Below are 13,800 nucleotides of genomic sequence, written 5' to 3' on the forward strand. Positions count from 1 at the left end.
GACTGATGGCAAAGCTTAAGCTGCAATATTTTGGCCATGTGATGTGAAGAACTGACTCATTGGAAAAGACCCTGATGCTGGGAAAGATTGAAGGCAAAAGGAGAATGGAGTATCAGAGGATAAGATGCTTAGATAGCATCACCTACTCAATAAACAGGAATTTGAGCAAGCTCCAGGAGATAGTGGAGGACAGAAGAGTCTGTTGTGCTACAGTCCATGGGGTCACAAAGAGTGGGACACAACTCAGCAACAACAGGAACAACAGCACATATCCTAGGCAAGAATTTTCTTCTCTACTGTCTTTGTCTATTTGGACAGGTGAAACTCCAGTACTTTGGCCAGCTGATGCAAAGAGCTGACTCATTTGAAAAGACCCTGATGCTGGGAAAGATTGAGCGTGGGAGGAGAAGGGGATGACAGAGAATGAGATGGCTGGATGGCATCACCGACTCAATGGACATGGGTTTGGGTGAACTCCGGGAGTTGGTGATGGACAGGGAGGCCTGGCATGCTGCGGTTCATGGGGTCGCAAAGAGTTGGACATGACTGAGTGACTGAACCTAACTGAACTGAATAGAAATCTCATACTCTGAGCTTACAGAAACAGAAATGTACTTCTTATATTTCTGTATGCTGAGAAGTCCATGATCAAGGTGTTGGCAAATTCAGTGTCTGGTGAGATCCTGCTTTCTGGTTCATAGATACAGCTATTTTCTCCCTGTGTCCTTTCATGGGTGAATAGGCAAGAAGTCTGTCTGGGGTTTTTAGTCACATTCATGCAGACTCTACCATCATAACTTAATCACCTCCCCAAAGCTCCACTTCTTAAAACCATTACAAGGAATCTTAACATATGAATTTGAAGGGGACACAAATATTCATTCATAACAATATTCATTCTACCAAAAGCGCTTGTGCTATCACTACCATTCATATAGATCCCCTATTCTTCCCTCTGGTATCTCATTCCTGTGGTTCTCTCTCTAGTCTTTGACTAGGGATATATGATAAGACAAAGGCAGTATGACAGCATGGCAATTACTGGTCTTAATCTGCACACCATTATCCAGAAATATCTGGCTTAATAGAATGGTGTCATAGCTTGGGGCCCTCACCAGGTTTTTAGGTGGAGTTTTTGGAGTTTTCTGTATGTAATATCATGCCATTTTACAACAGAAACAGTTTTACTTACTTCTTTCTGATTTGGTTGCCTTTTATTTCTTTCTCTTTCCTAATTGCTGTGGCTAGGTAAGCATCCTTGCCTTTATCTGATCTCAGAAGAAATGTTTTTAGCTTTTCATTGTTCAGTGTGATGTTAGCTGTGTGTTTGTCATGTATGGCCTTTTTAATGTTGAGGTATGTTCCCTCTCAGAGAAGGCAATGGCACCCCACTCCAGTACTCTTGCCTGGAAAATCCCATGGGCGGAGGAGCCTGGAAGGCTGCAGTCCATGGGGTCACTGAGGGTTGGACACGACTGAAGAGACTTAGCAGCATGTTCCCTCTATGGACTTCCTTGGTGGCTCATTGGTAAAGAATTCACATGCCAATGCAGTTTGATCTGTGGGTCGGGAAGATCCCCTGTAGAAGGAAATGGTAACCCATTCCAGTAGTCTTGCTTGGGAAATCCTATGGACAGAGCAGTCTGGCAGGCTACAGTCCATGGGGTTGCAATAGAGTCAGACACAATTTAGAGACTAAACAACAAAATGTTCCCTGTATACCCAATCCATTGAGCGTCTTTCATCATAAATGGATGTTGGATTTTCTCAAATGCTTTTTATGCTTTAATTGGCATGATCATATGATTTTTATCCTTCATTTTGTTAATGTGGTGAATCACATTGATTGATTTGCAGATGTTGAATCATCCTTGTGTCCTTGGAACAAATCCCACTTGATCATGGTTGTGATCCTTTTAATGTACTGTTTAGTTCAGTTTTCTAGTATTTGGTTGAGTATTTTTGCACTGATGTTCATCATGAATATTGACTTGTAATTTTCTTTACTTGTAGTGTCCTTGTCTGGATTTGATTGTACATTTAAATTTAACATCAATTTCAGTTTATTTTTGCATATAATATGAGAAATGGGACACATTTATATTTTTTCCTGAAAGGAATATTTATTTATGCTTATAACATTTTTTAGTCAGTCCATGATTTTTTAAAATATTAATTTAATTTTTAATACCATCTTTATGATAAATAAAATTTTCCTGTATATATAGATTTTCTTCCTGTCTCTGTATCTCTAGTATGTTCCCTGATATATTTTTTTATTTCATGCCAATACTGAAGGGTTTCAATAACTAAAGCTTTATTGTATTATTTTCTATAATGTTAAATAAGTCCTCATTCATCAAATAAGGGGCTGTTTTTACAAAATTGCTCTTCCAGATACATATGATAATTATGGGTTATAATAAAATGTTTTGACTTGTAACAGTTGGATTTGTGTGTCAAATGAGAGTAGTTGCATGGTAATAATTGGAACCAATGCATACATATAGTTAGAATACATAGATGGGTTCAAATGTAAAAAGAAAGATTTCCAAAAAGCTGTAATTTTATAAATACTTTAAAAGAGAAAAATATAAATTTTATGAATATTATAATTAACAAGGAAACAGAGCCCAGTGATAATCTGGAGTTGAAACTCCCTGGGCATAACATATCCACATGTATATATCCTTACTGAACTCTGGACATCAAATTTGTAACCCTGTGTCATTGCAAGTTGGTATTTGTATCCCTGAATAATGTAGCAATGGATAGGAAGTTGTCCCATCAATGAATAAACTGGGAACATTCTCCATACTCTGTGGAAGTCGAGGCTTCTCGACTAAACGCAGGCTACTCACCAGGTTCTGTTGGCAGCAGATCTTGCTGGCATTAGAGTACCACCAAAGCTGGTTCCTGTGGATGTGGACTTTTTCCCACAACAGCTGGTTGGACAGCATCTTAAATGTGTGTGGAACTGAAGATAATGGCAGCGATGTGGTAATCAGCTTCCCCAAGTCTCCTCCCTAAATGATATAAAATAATGTCATAACATGAAAATTCCCCACAAAAATCATGGCCTGAGCATAATTGGAAACAAAGAATGTTGAAACTACAAAGCAACTGTGACTGAAAAGGGTAAAAAAATCAACAAAATCCCAGCAGAGGACCCTTCACATTTCCATCTTGCTCTGCCCACTGCAAAGCTTTATGGTTTGCAAACATAGACCAAGAAAAACCGCAGAGGGGATAGAAGACAAAGGCTATCCAAGCGTGATGAGTTAGGATCACTAGAAGGCTAAAACATGCTCAATCTGAGAGTTCAGAGAAGGGACTATAAGAAAAAGATTACCAAGAAATGGTAATGAGTCAGATACCCAGGTAAAGTGTTAGTTGTGCAATTTAAAGGGCCAACCTTGTTCTAAAGAATTTGGCACATGATTTAAAGGGGGTAAGAATGATTTTTAAAAAATAGATGAGATTTAAAGCGAGTCTTCTAAATGTGTAACTTCTGTCAGAGAAAGAAGTTTAAAAGGGACAAAGAATTACTGTTCACCACCTGAGCAGACAGGGGAAAAGTGGGGAAAGGACAAAATTTAGCATCCTACATGACAGAAGAGAACCACAAAATTGGAGAACTCACAACCACTCAATATCAGCAAAACAAAGCAATAACAAAGACTAACAGAAAATGCTCTTTCTCTCTCTGTTTAATTATGGCTTTGTAATAAACTATACAAAGTTGAAATTTTTCATTTTCTCTATTAAAGTGTTGGAGACAGTGATGATAAAGAACGTTGGCAGCAGAGTTGGTGGAGTTATTTTGTAATTATTGCAGTTATTGCATGGTCTACATTAATACCATTTTCATGCTTTCCACAGAGTTTACGAGGTGACTATAAAAATATAATTCATTAAATTAAAGGAGAGTATATTCCTCACCCTACCCTGATCCCCAGTTCTCAGAATATGACTGAATTTCATTACTTTCTGTGTACATTTCTTTCTGTAATGGACAAACAGTGACATGTGCTAGTATTATTTGAACAAATAAAGCATGCCACCAAGTAATTATTTTATTTATGTACCAGACTGTCATTAGTACATATTTTTGTTTGTCATTCCTGTCTAAAAATGCTTCATGCAATCTAAAATTTTCTTAATGAAAGAAGCATATTTAATCCTATTTACCTATCATGATTTATGTTATAAGGTAAAGTACTAACTATTATAAGTCTTTGGAAAACACTGGAATATACATGTAACATTAGAGAAATCAAATCGTTTCCTAATGGTAGTAAATTTAATTGGTACAAAATATTTTTAGTAATACCAAATTTGTGCTTTTATATTTTAGGGCTATGCTGTCAAATACTGTAGTCACTATATGTAGCTATTTAAATTTCAATTTAAATTAAAAATCCATTTACTCAATCATAGGAGCTACATTTTAAAATATTTAATAGCCACATCATAGCTAATGGCTACAGTATTGGAGATATTGGAGAGTACAGATATGGGAAATTTTCCTTATCACAAAGTTCTTTAGGACAGTACTGTTTTAGAAGAGCATGTCTTTTAGTTTATTAGCTTGACTTTGAAAGTGAAAGTGAAGTCGCTCAGTTGTGTCCTACTCTTTGGGACCCCATGGGCTGTAGCCTACCAGGCTCCTCAGTCCATGGAATTTTCCAGGCAAGAGTACTGGAGTGGGTTGCCATTTCCTTCTCCAGGGGATCTTCCCAACCCAGGGATTGAACCTGGGTCTTCCGCATTGCAGGCAGATGCTTTACCGTCTGAGCCACCAGGGGCCACCAGCTTGACTTTAGCTTGTTCAAAAATAGTTCACTTACCATTTCAGGACCAATTGGGTCTATGTTGGAATATGTATGAATGCTTATTATATGTGTGTTAGTTATTTGAACATGTTATAAGATTCTTCTCCTTGTTAACGTATAGGCACAGCAAGGATAAAAGCTGGAAAACGTAAACAGCCTCATATTTTGGACAGAGATCAAACAAAAGATCAGGAATTTGGACCTAGTATCAAGGACTTATTTGCTACTTTTGGGGTAAAGTATTTTATATGAACAAGCAAATTAAATTGACATGTACGATATTTTTGTTGTGGATTTAAGAAAACTATAAAGTGTTCAACTTGATCTGAATGGAACTTTTGAAGTCTTAATTAACCTACTCATTTTATAGGTAATGGAAAATAGGATCCATTTCACCTATGTGGCTTCACTATGAACTTGGTTAGTGTCAAAGATTGATACAAAGTATTTTTCCTCTTCTATTGCTTTTAACTTTTATATTGCTTTAACTTTATATTATAATGGATTTATTTTTTCTCTATATAAATAAATAATCCATTTAATAAGATGACAGAGGTATTAGCATTATCTTTTTATTATATTTTAATAACTTAGAAAAGAACTTTAGAAGTTAACAAATACTCTCACAAACAACTTTTTTTTGTTCCGTTTAGAAATGTTTATTTCAGAATGGCCTATAGGACCTTACCCAGGTAAAGTTCCTGTCAGCCCTTCTCATTGGTTATGACTGAGTTTTGCTTTTATGAACCTACACGTCAAAGCAACAAAACTAACAAACATGTATTCAATTTGCTAATTTTTTTGAGGATTTCTGCATCTATATTCATCAGAAATTTTGACCCATAGTTTTATTTTTATGTGCTTGTCTTTATCTGATTTTGGTATGAGGGTAATGGTGACCCTGTAGAATGAATTAGACAGTGTTCCCTTCAAAATTTTTTGAGATGGCTTGAGAAGTATTAGCTCTTATCTATAAGTATTAGCTCTTATCTATATGCTTGGTAGAATTCCCCTATGAAGTTGTCCAGTCCTGGACTTGTTTGCTGGGAATTTTTTCTTACAAATTCAATTTCACTACTAGTGATGGATCTGTTCAGATTGTGTATTTCTTCTTTAGATTCAGTTTTGGAAGATTGTATGTTTCTAGAAATTTATCCATTTGTTCTAGATTGTCCATTTGTTGGCCTTTAACTATTTGCTATATTCTCTTATAATTTTTGTATCTCTGTGATATCAGTTGTAATTTTTCCTCTTTAATTTCTTATTTTGTTTATTTGTATCCTCTATCTTTTTTTCTTAATGAACCTAGCTTAAGGCTTATCTTTAAAAAAAAAAAGCAGCTCTTAATTTTGTTGATATTTTCTACTTAGATGGTAGGTTAAGTTGTTTGTTTTGAGATTCGTTTCTTCAGGTAGGACTGTATTGCTATGAACTTCCCTCTTTGAACTGCTTTTGTTGCATCCCATAGCTTTTGAAATTTGTCTTTTTAATTTTCATTTTTCTGTGTATCTTTTCTGTTTTCCTCTTTAATTTCTTCACTGGCCCATTGATTTTCTAGTAGCATGTTATTTTGTCTCCACATTTGTGCTTTGTCCATTTTTTTTTTTTTTCCTATAACTGATTTCTAGTTACATACCACTGTGGTTAGAAAAAGTGCTCAATATAGTTTCTGTCCTCTTAAATTTGTTGAGACTTATTTTGTGGCCTACATATGACCTGACCTGCAGAACACTTTAAGTGCACTTGAAAAGAATGTATATCTGCTGTTTGGGGATGGAATGTCCTATGGATGTCTGTTAAGCCAAGTAGTCTAATGTGTCGTGTAAGACCACAATTTCCATATTGACTTTATGTCTGGATGGTGTGTCAATTGATACAAATGGGGTATTAATGTCCCCTACTATTTTTGTACTCTTGTTCATTTCTCCTTTTATGTTTGTTAGTGTTTGCTTTGTCTATTTAGGTGCTCACATATTAGGTGCACATATGTTAATGGATGTTATGTCATCTTCTTACATTGATCTGTGTCATTATATAATGCCTTTGCTTGTTCTTATAGACTGTTTTATAGACTTGTTCTTATAGACTGTTTTTAGTGTCTGTTTTGTGTGATATGAGTATTGTAACCCCAGCTTTCTTTTCATTTCCATGACTGTCTTTTTACAATCCCCTCACCTTCAGTTTGTGTATGTGTCTTTAGGTCCGAAGTGTTAATTCTAAGCAGTACATAGATAGATCTTGTTTTTCTACCTAATCAGCCAACATTTGTCTTTTGATTGGAGCATTTTTCTGATGACATTTAAAGTGATTATTGATAGGTATGTACTCATTGCCATTTCGTTATTTTTCTGATTGTTTTTATAGTTCTTCTCTGTTTTTCTTGTTTTTGTTTTTTCCCATGTATTTTTATGATTTTTCTTTACTGGTATACTTGTATTTTTCTTTCTAATTTTGTGTATCTATTATAGGTTTTTGATTTGTGATTACATATATGTGGCTTCATATATGTTGACTGGTAACTCTACTTGTTTTAAACTGTTCTCTATTTAAACTCAAACACATCCTAAAAGATCTATGGTTTTAACTTCCCTCATCCATTTTTTTGTGTGTTGTTGATGTCATATTTACATTTCCATATTTATCCCTTAGATACTGTAGTTATAGATGATATTACAGTCATTGTCTTTTAATCTTCATACTAGCTTATTTAAGTGGTTGGTCCATAGCCTTTACTATATATTTGCCTTTCCTAGTGGGATTTTTCTTTTCTCATAAATTCTTATTATCATTTCTTTTCAACTTAGAAGACACTTTTTATTTAAGGTCAGTTTAGTATTCATGATTTCTTTTTGTTTTTTCTGTCTGAAAAGTTCATTATCTTTCCCTCAAATCTGAGCAATAACTCTGCTGGGTAGAATATCCTAGGTTGTAAGTTTTTCCCTTTTAACAGTAAAATATATTATGCTACTCCCTCATGACCTGCAAAGCTTCTGCAGAAAGATCACTAATAGCAATGTGGGGGGATTCCCTTGTAAATTACTCTTTATTTTTCTCTTGCTCTTCTTTAGAATTCTCTTTGTCTCTAACTTTTGCCATTTTAATTATGACAAGTCTTAGTGTAGATGTCTTTGGATTCATCTCTTTTGAGACTCTGTGTGTTTCTTGTACGTGGTTATCTGTTTCATTCTTGAAGTTCAGGATTTTTCAGCCATAATTTCATCAAATACATTTTTAACCCTGTTCTTTCTCTCTCCTCCTTCTGGGACCCCTATAATGTACATAATATTCAGTTCAGTCACTCAGTCGTGTCTGACTCTGCGATTCCATGAATTGCAGCATGCCAGGCCCCCTGGTCCATCACCAACTCCCGGAGTTCACCCAAACTCATGTGCATCGAGTCAGTGATGCCGTCCAACCATCTCATCCTGACATCCCCTTCTCCTCCTGCCCCCAATTCCTCCCAGTATTGGGGTCTTTTCCAATGAGTCAACTCTTTGCATCAGGTGGGCAAAGTATTGAAGTTTCAGTCTCAGCATCAGTCCTTCCAATGAACACCCAGGACTGGTCTCCTTTAGGATGGACTGGTTGGATCTCCTTGCAGTCCAAGAGACTCCCAAGAGTCTTCTCCAGCATCACAGAACAAAAGCATCAATTCTTCAGCTCTCAGCTTTCTTCACAGTCCAACTCTCACATCCATACATGACCACTGGAAAAACCATAGCCTTGACTAGATGGACCTTTGTTGGCAAAGTAATGTCTCTGTTTTTTAATATGCTATCTAGGTTGGTCATAACTTTCCTTCCAAGGAGTAAGCGTCTTTTAATTTCATGGCTGCAGTCACCATCTGCAGTGATTTTGGAGCCCCAAAAATAAAGTCTGACACTGTTTCCCCATCTATTTCTCATGAAGTGATGGGACCAGAGGCCATGATATTCGTTTTCTGAATGTTGAGCTTTAAGGCAACTTTTTCACTGTCCTCTTTCACTTTCATCAAGAAGCTTTTTAGTTCCTCTTCACTTTCTGCCATAAGGGTGGTGTCATCTGCATATCTGAGGTTATTGATATTTCTCCCAGAAATCTTGATTCCAGCTTGTACTTCTTCCAGCCCAGCGTTCTCATGATGTACTCTGCATATAAGTTAAATAAGCAGGGTGACAGTATACAGCCTTGACGTACTCCTTTTCCTATTTGGAACCAGTCTGTTGATCCATGTCCAGTTCTAACTGTTGCTTCCTGACCTGCATATACATAATATTATGCTTGATGAAATCTCACATGTCCCTTAAACTGCCCTTACTTTTTAAACTTGTTTTTCTTTTTGCTGTTCTGATTGGGTGATTTCCATAATTCTGCCTTCTAGATCACTTAAGCATTCTTTCATGTCCTTTAGTCTGCTGTTAATTCCTTTTAGTGCATTTTTCATTTCAATTCTTGTATTCTTCAGCTCTGACTGGCTCTTTTTATATTTTCAATTTCCTTGTTAAATTTCTCACTGTGTTCATCTATTCTTTTCTCAAGTTCAGTTGGCATTCTTATTACTAATGCTTTGAACTCATTATCTGAGAAATTATTTATTTATAATTTCATTAATTCTTTTTTTAGAGTTTTTTTTCCTTATAATTTCATTTGAAACAAATTCCTCTGTCTTCTCATGGTGTTTAACTTTCTTGTGAATATCTCTATGAAATTAGGTAAAGCAGTTAACTATTCCCAGACTCGAAAGGGTGTCCCTATGTGAGAGCATCCCTGTACAGTGTGTGTGCTCCCAGGGCCTCTGGTGGGAGAGCTGGATCTGAAATGTGCAAGGGTCATGTATTCCCCCAGGGTACACCGGCCAGCTATCACCTTGGTGGGAGGTGGGGCTGGAGCTGGCATGGATAGAGCCAGTCTGGTATGAGCTAGGGCTTGTCCTACGCTCAGTGACATCCTTGCCCTATCTGGGGTAAGGTTGGGTCCCGAGGTGCTGGAGGAGAAGCCCTGAGAATTGGGTCTGAGCTGTTTCCGTTCGCTACAGGTGTGTGTTCCCCCCATTCCCTGCAGTGGCGCCTTCACTGAGAGGGTAGTTGTCCTGAAGCAAGAGCAGCCAGAGCAGGTGCCCAGTGTGAGCCTTGCTAAGGTGGTCCCTGCACATTAGTCAGTGTTCCAGACACCTCCTGATCCACAACTTCCGTGAGAAGGTAAATTACAAGTAAAACTCTTGAGAAGTTAAACATTTATTGGTGTCCTCCTCAACTTGTTTTCCTTCTATTTGTCCATAGACACCAAGGCCTTTTTACCTGGCAGGACCAGTGTCTCCCATCATGCAACCTGGATTAGGGTAGGCAGTAGATTAATGCTTCTACCACATGATAGGAAAATTTCCAGAATTAACTGGGACATTATATGACCCATTTTTAGGAACTGTTTCCTCCCTGCAACATTCCTCTGCGTTGGTTTCTTCATTAACATTTGTATCCCACTGCTGCTTGAGCCCTGTCCTGAATCTCAGTCTGCTTTTCTCAGGCCTCTATACCTAATACTTTATATTTTACTAGTCCTGCTCTTGTTTCAACTTCCAGCTAAGTAAGCACATATAGGAGTACGTAACCGAGTTTGTTTTTGTTGACTGTATAGAACTTCTCCATCTTTGGCTGCAAAGAATATAATCAATCTGATTTCGGTGTTGACCATCTGGTGATATCCATGTGTAGAGTCTTCTCTTGTGTTGTTGCAAGAGGGTGTTTGCTATGACCAGTACATTTTCTTGGCAAAACTCTATTAGCCTTTGCCCTGCTTCATTTCATATTCCAAGGCCAAATTTGCCTGTTATTCCACGTGTTTCTTGACTTCCTACTTTTACATTCCAGTCCCCTATAATGAAAAGGACATCTTTTTTGGGTGTTAGTTCTAAAAGGTCTTGTAGGTCTTTATAGAAGCGTTCAACTTCAGCTTCTTCAGCAGTTACTGGTTGGGGCAAAGACTTGGATTACTGTGATATTGAATGGTTTGCCTTGGAAACAGACAGAGATCATTCTGTCGTTTTTGAGATTGCATCCAAGTACTGCATTTCAGACTCTTGTTGACCATGATGGCTAATCCATTTCTTCTAAGGTATTCCTGCCCTCAGTAGTAGATATAATGGTCATCTGAGTTAAATTCACCCATTCTAATCCATTTTAGTTCGCTGATTCCTAGAATGTTGACGTTCACTCTTGCCATCTCCTGTTTGACCACTTCCAATTTGCCTTGATTCATGGACCTGACATTCCAGGTTCCTATGAAATATTGCTCTTTACAGCATCGGACCTTGCTTCTATCACCAGTCACATCTACAACTGGGTATTGTTTTTGCTTTGGCTCCGTCCCTTCATTCTTTCTGGAGTTATTTCTCCATTGATCTCCAGTAGCATATTGGGCACCTACTGACCTGGGGAATTCCTCTTTTATCCTATCATTTTGCCTTTTCATACTGTTCATTGGGTTCTCAAGGCAAGAATACTGAAGAAACACAAGCTGGAATCAAGATTGCTGGGAGAAATAGCAATAACCTCAGATATGGCAGATGACATCACCCTTATGGCAGAAAGTGAAGAGGAACTCAAAAGCCTCTTGATGAAAGTGAAAGTGGAGAGTGAAAATGTTGGCTTAAAGCTCAACATTCAGAAAACGAAGATCATGGCGTCTGGTCCCATCACTTCATGGGGAATAGATGGGGAAACAGTAGAAACAGTGTCAGACTTTATTTTTTGGGCTCCAAAATCACTGCAGATGGTGATTGCAGCCATGAAATTAAAAGACGCTTACTCCTTGGAAGGAAAGTTATGACCAAGCCAGATAGCATATTGAAAAGCAGAGACATTACTTTGCCAACAAAGGTCCATCTAGTCAAGGCTATGGTTTTTCCAGTGGTCATGTATGGATGTGAGAGTTGGACTGTGAAGAAAGCTGAGTGCCAAAGAATTGATGCTTTTGAACTGTGGTGTTGGAGAAGACTCTTAAGAGTCCCTTGGACTGCAAGGAGATCCAACCAGTCCATTCTGAAGGAGATCAGCCCTGGGATTTCTTTGGAAGGAATGATGCTAAAGCTGAAACTCTAGTACTTTGGCCACTTCATGGGAAGAGTTGACTCATTGGAAAAGACTCTGATGCTGGGAGAGATTGGGGGCAGGAGGAGAAGGGGAAGACAGAGGATGAGATGGCTGGATGGCATCACTGACTTGATGGACATAAGTCTGAGTGAACTCCGGGAGTTGGTGATGGACAGGGAGGCCTGGCGTGCTGCGATTCATGGGGTCGCAAAGTCGGACACGACTGAGTGACTGAACTGAACTGAACCTAGTACTGAACTGAACCTAGTTTGAAATTCCAGACCAGCATGAGCTTCCTCTAGTATAGTAAAGACCCTGGGTTGTTGAGAAACTCTGAGAAGGACTAGGACTAAGACCCACAGTACAGCAAGACATGGCTAATTGCACAGAACTGTCTTCTATTTTGTGGAACTAATTCAGGTTCTCCCTTTGTGTGTCAACCAGTACCAGAATTAACCCTCATTTTGCTACAGCAAACCACTTAGATACCAATTTATATATCTGGCCTTCTTTTTTGCACTCCCCCCATATGTTATACCTAAGAAAAGAAATAGGCTGGATTTTTTAGGTAAGAAAACCTGTAAGAGAATCCTTGGTATGCTGATCATTTTCTCTGTTCATAGTCCCTTTCTGAATAAGGTGCCCAGAAGTGTTTCCTTGTGCATTAGTCACTGTACTCTGAATGATATATTCTAATTGTTCTAACCAAAAGTAGATCTGGGTCAGCATTTGAGCCCAAGTCAGTAATCTTAGATTTCCCTAAAACTTACTGAGTATCATATCTTGAGAACAATAACCAGTAGGGGCACCTTGCTATGAAGTAACTTATCTCATCAATTTCTCTCTCAGGGAGTATACATAGGAGAAAGAGAGGGAAAATTGAGCAACACGGCTTTGGTAAATGGACATAGAGAAGATGAGTTATCAAAGGCCATTGAGATGAAGAAGCAAGTGGAGAGAGAATAGTCAGTAGCCAAAACAGAAGTAGACATAGATCCAATAAGCTGACAGAAAGAAGCTGAATATTCCAGCCTTTGACGCAATCGGGACAAAGCAATGGAACTCCCACTGTTGAGCAGTCATGGTGGGCTGCCATCTTATTCTGAATGATGTTCTATTTCTTTACAAGCACTGCATTGTTGAGCTACCGAGAGTCTGCTTGGACTTTATTTCCTGTGTAACACTGTGATAAGTTGCATTATGAGTTAGCCAATGAGTCCATTCATGTCAGCCTAAACACAAAGATTGTCTCATGCCCTTGTTCCCAGATTAGCATCATCATCATTATTTGGGAGTTTGCTGAAACATAAATTCTTAGGCCCCATTCCAGATCTACTGAACCAGAAACTTTGGAAGTAGGACCTGGCAATATATGTTTTATAACCATCCTCCAAATGATTTAAGGCACACTAAAGTTTATAAGTAACAAATTAGTAATCTGATGTGATTATTCTTACTTTATAAATTATGAAATTGATACGTATTCTTTACTGGGCACCTACTATTAATATGTATCAGATATTATTTAAATTATTACACATACTCAATTCTCATAATCACCATAAGTTAGATATTATAATTTCTACTTTACCAGTAATTTAAAGAGGATGAGCAAAATAAGGGAGAAAGGATGAGTAACTTTTCTAAGACCTGTATAACTTTGGACACACACTTACACACACACATGTACAGGGGACTGAACTGAGGTTAAAGCCATAAGAATACCTCATGTATTTGGCTCTGAGGCCATTGCTCTGTCTACTATTACATAATACTTGCTAGAAATGAGATATATAGAGATTGTGATTTGCTCACTGTTGCTTCAAAAATCAGTTGCAGACCCAGACAAAAACTAGATTTCTCTGCTTCTTGTTCTGCTTGTTGTATCTAATACAGTC

General features: G+C 37.7%; 1 protein-coding gene across 1 annotated transcript in view; it reads left to right on the forward strand.

Moving 5' to 3' along the window:
• Window positions 1-13,800, forward strand: part of SLCO6A1 (solute carrier organic anion transporter family member 6A1) — a 113,084-nt gene that overhangs the window by 31,438 nt on the left and 67,846 nt on the right. The window contains exons 5-8 of the mRNA XM_027545450.1: window positions 1,589-1,610; window positions 3,374-3,386; window positions 3,783-3,892; window positions 4,957-5,069. Coding sequence (XP_027401251.1) covers window positions 1,589-1,610; window positions 3,374-3,386; window positions 3,783-3,892; window positions 4,957-5,069 — 258 coding nt within the window. The remainder of the gene's footprint in view (window positions 1-1,588; window positions 1,611-3,373; window positions 3,387-3,782; window positions 3,893-4,956; window positions 5,070-13,800) is intronic.

This window comes from Bos indicus x Bos taurus, chromosome 7, assembly GCF_003369695.1.
Source record: "Bos indicus x Bos taurus breed Angus x Brahman F1 hybrid chromosome 7, Bos_hybrid_MaternalHap_v2.0, whole genome shotgun sequence".
Taxonomy (NCBI): domain Eukaryota; kingdom Metazoa; phylum Chordata; class Mammalia; order Artiodactyla; family Bovidae; genus Bos; species Bos indicus x Bos taurus.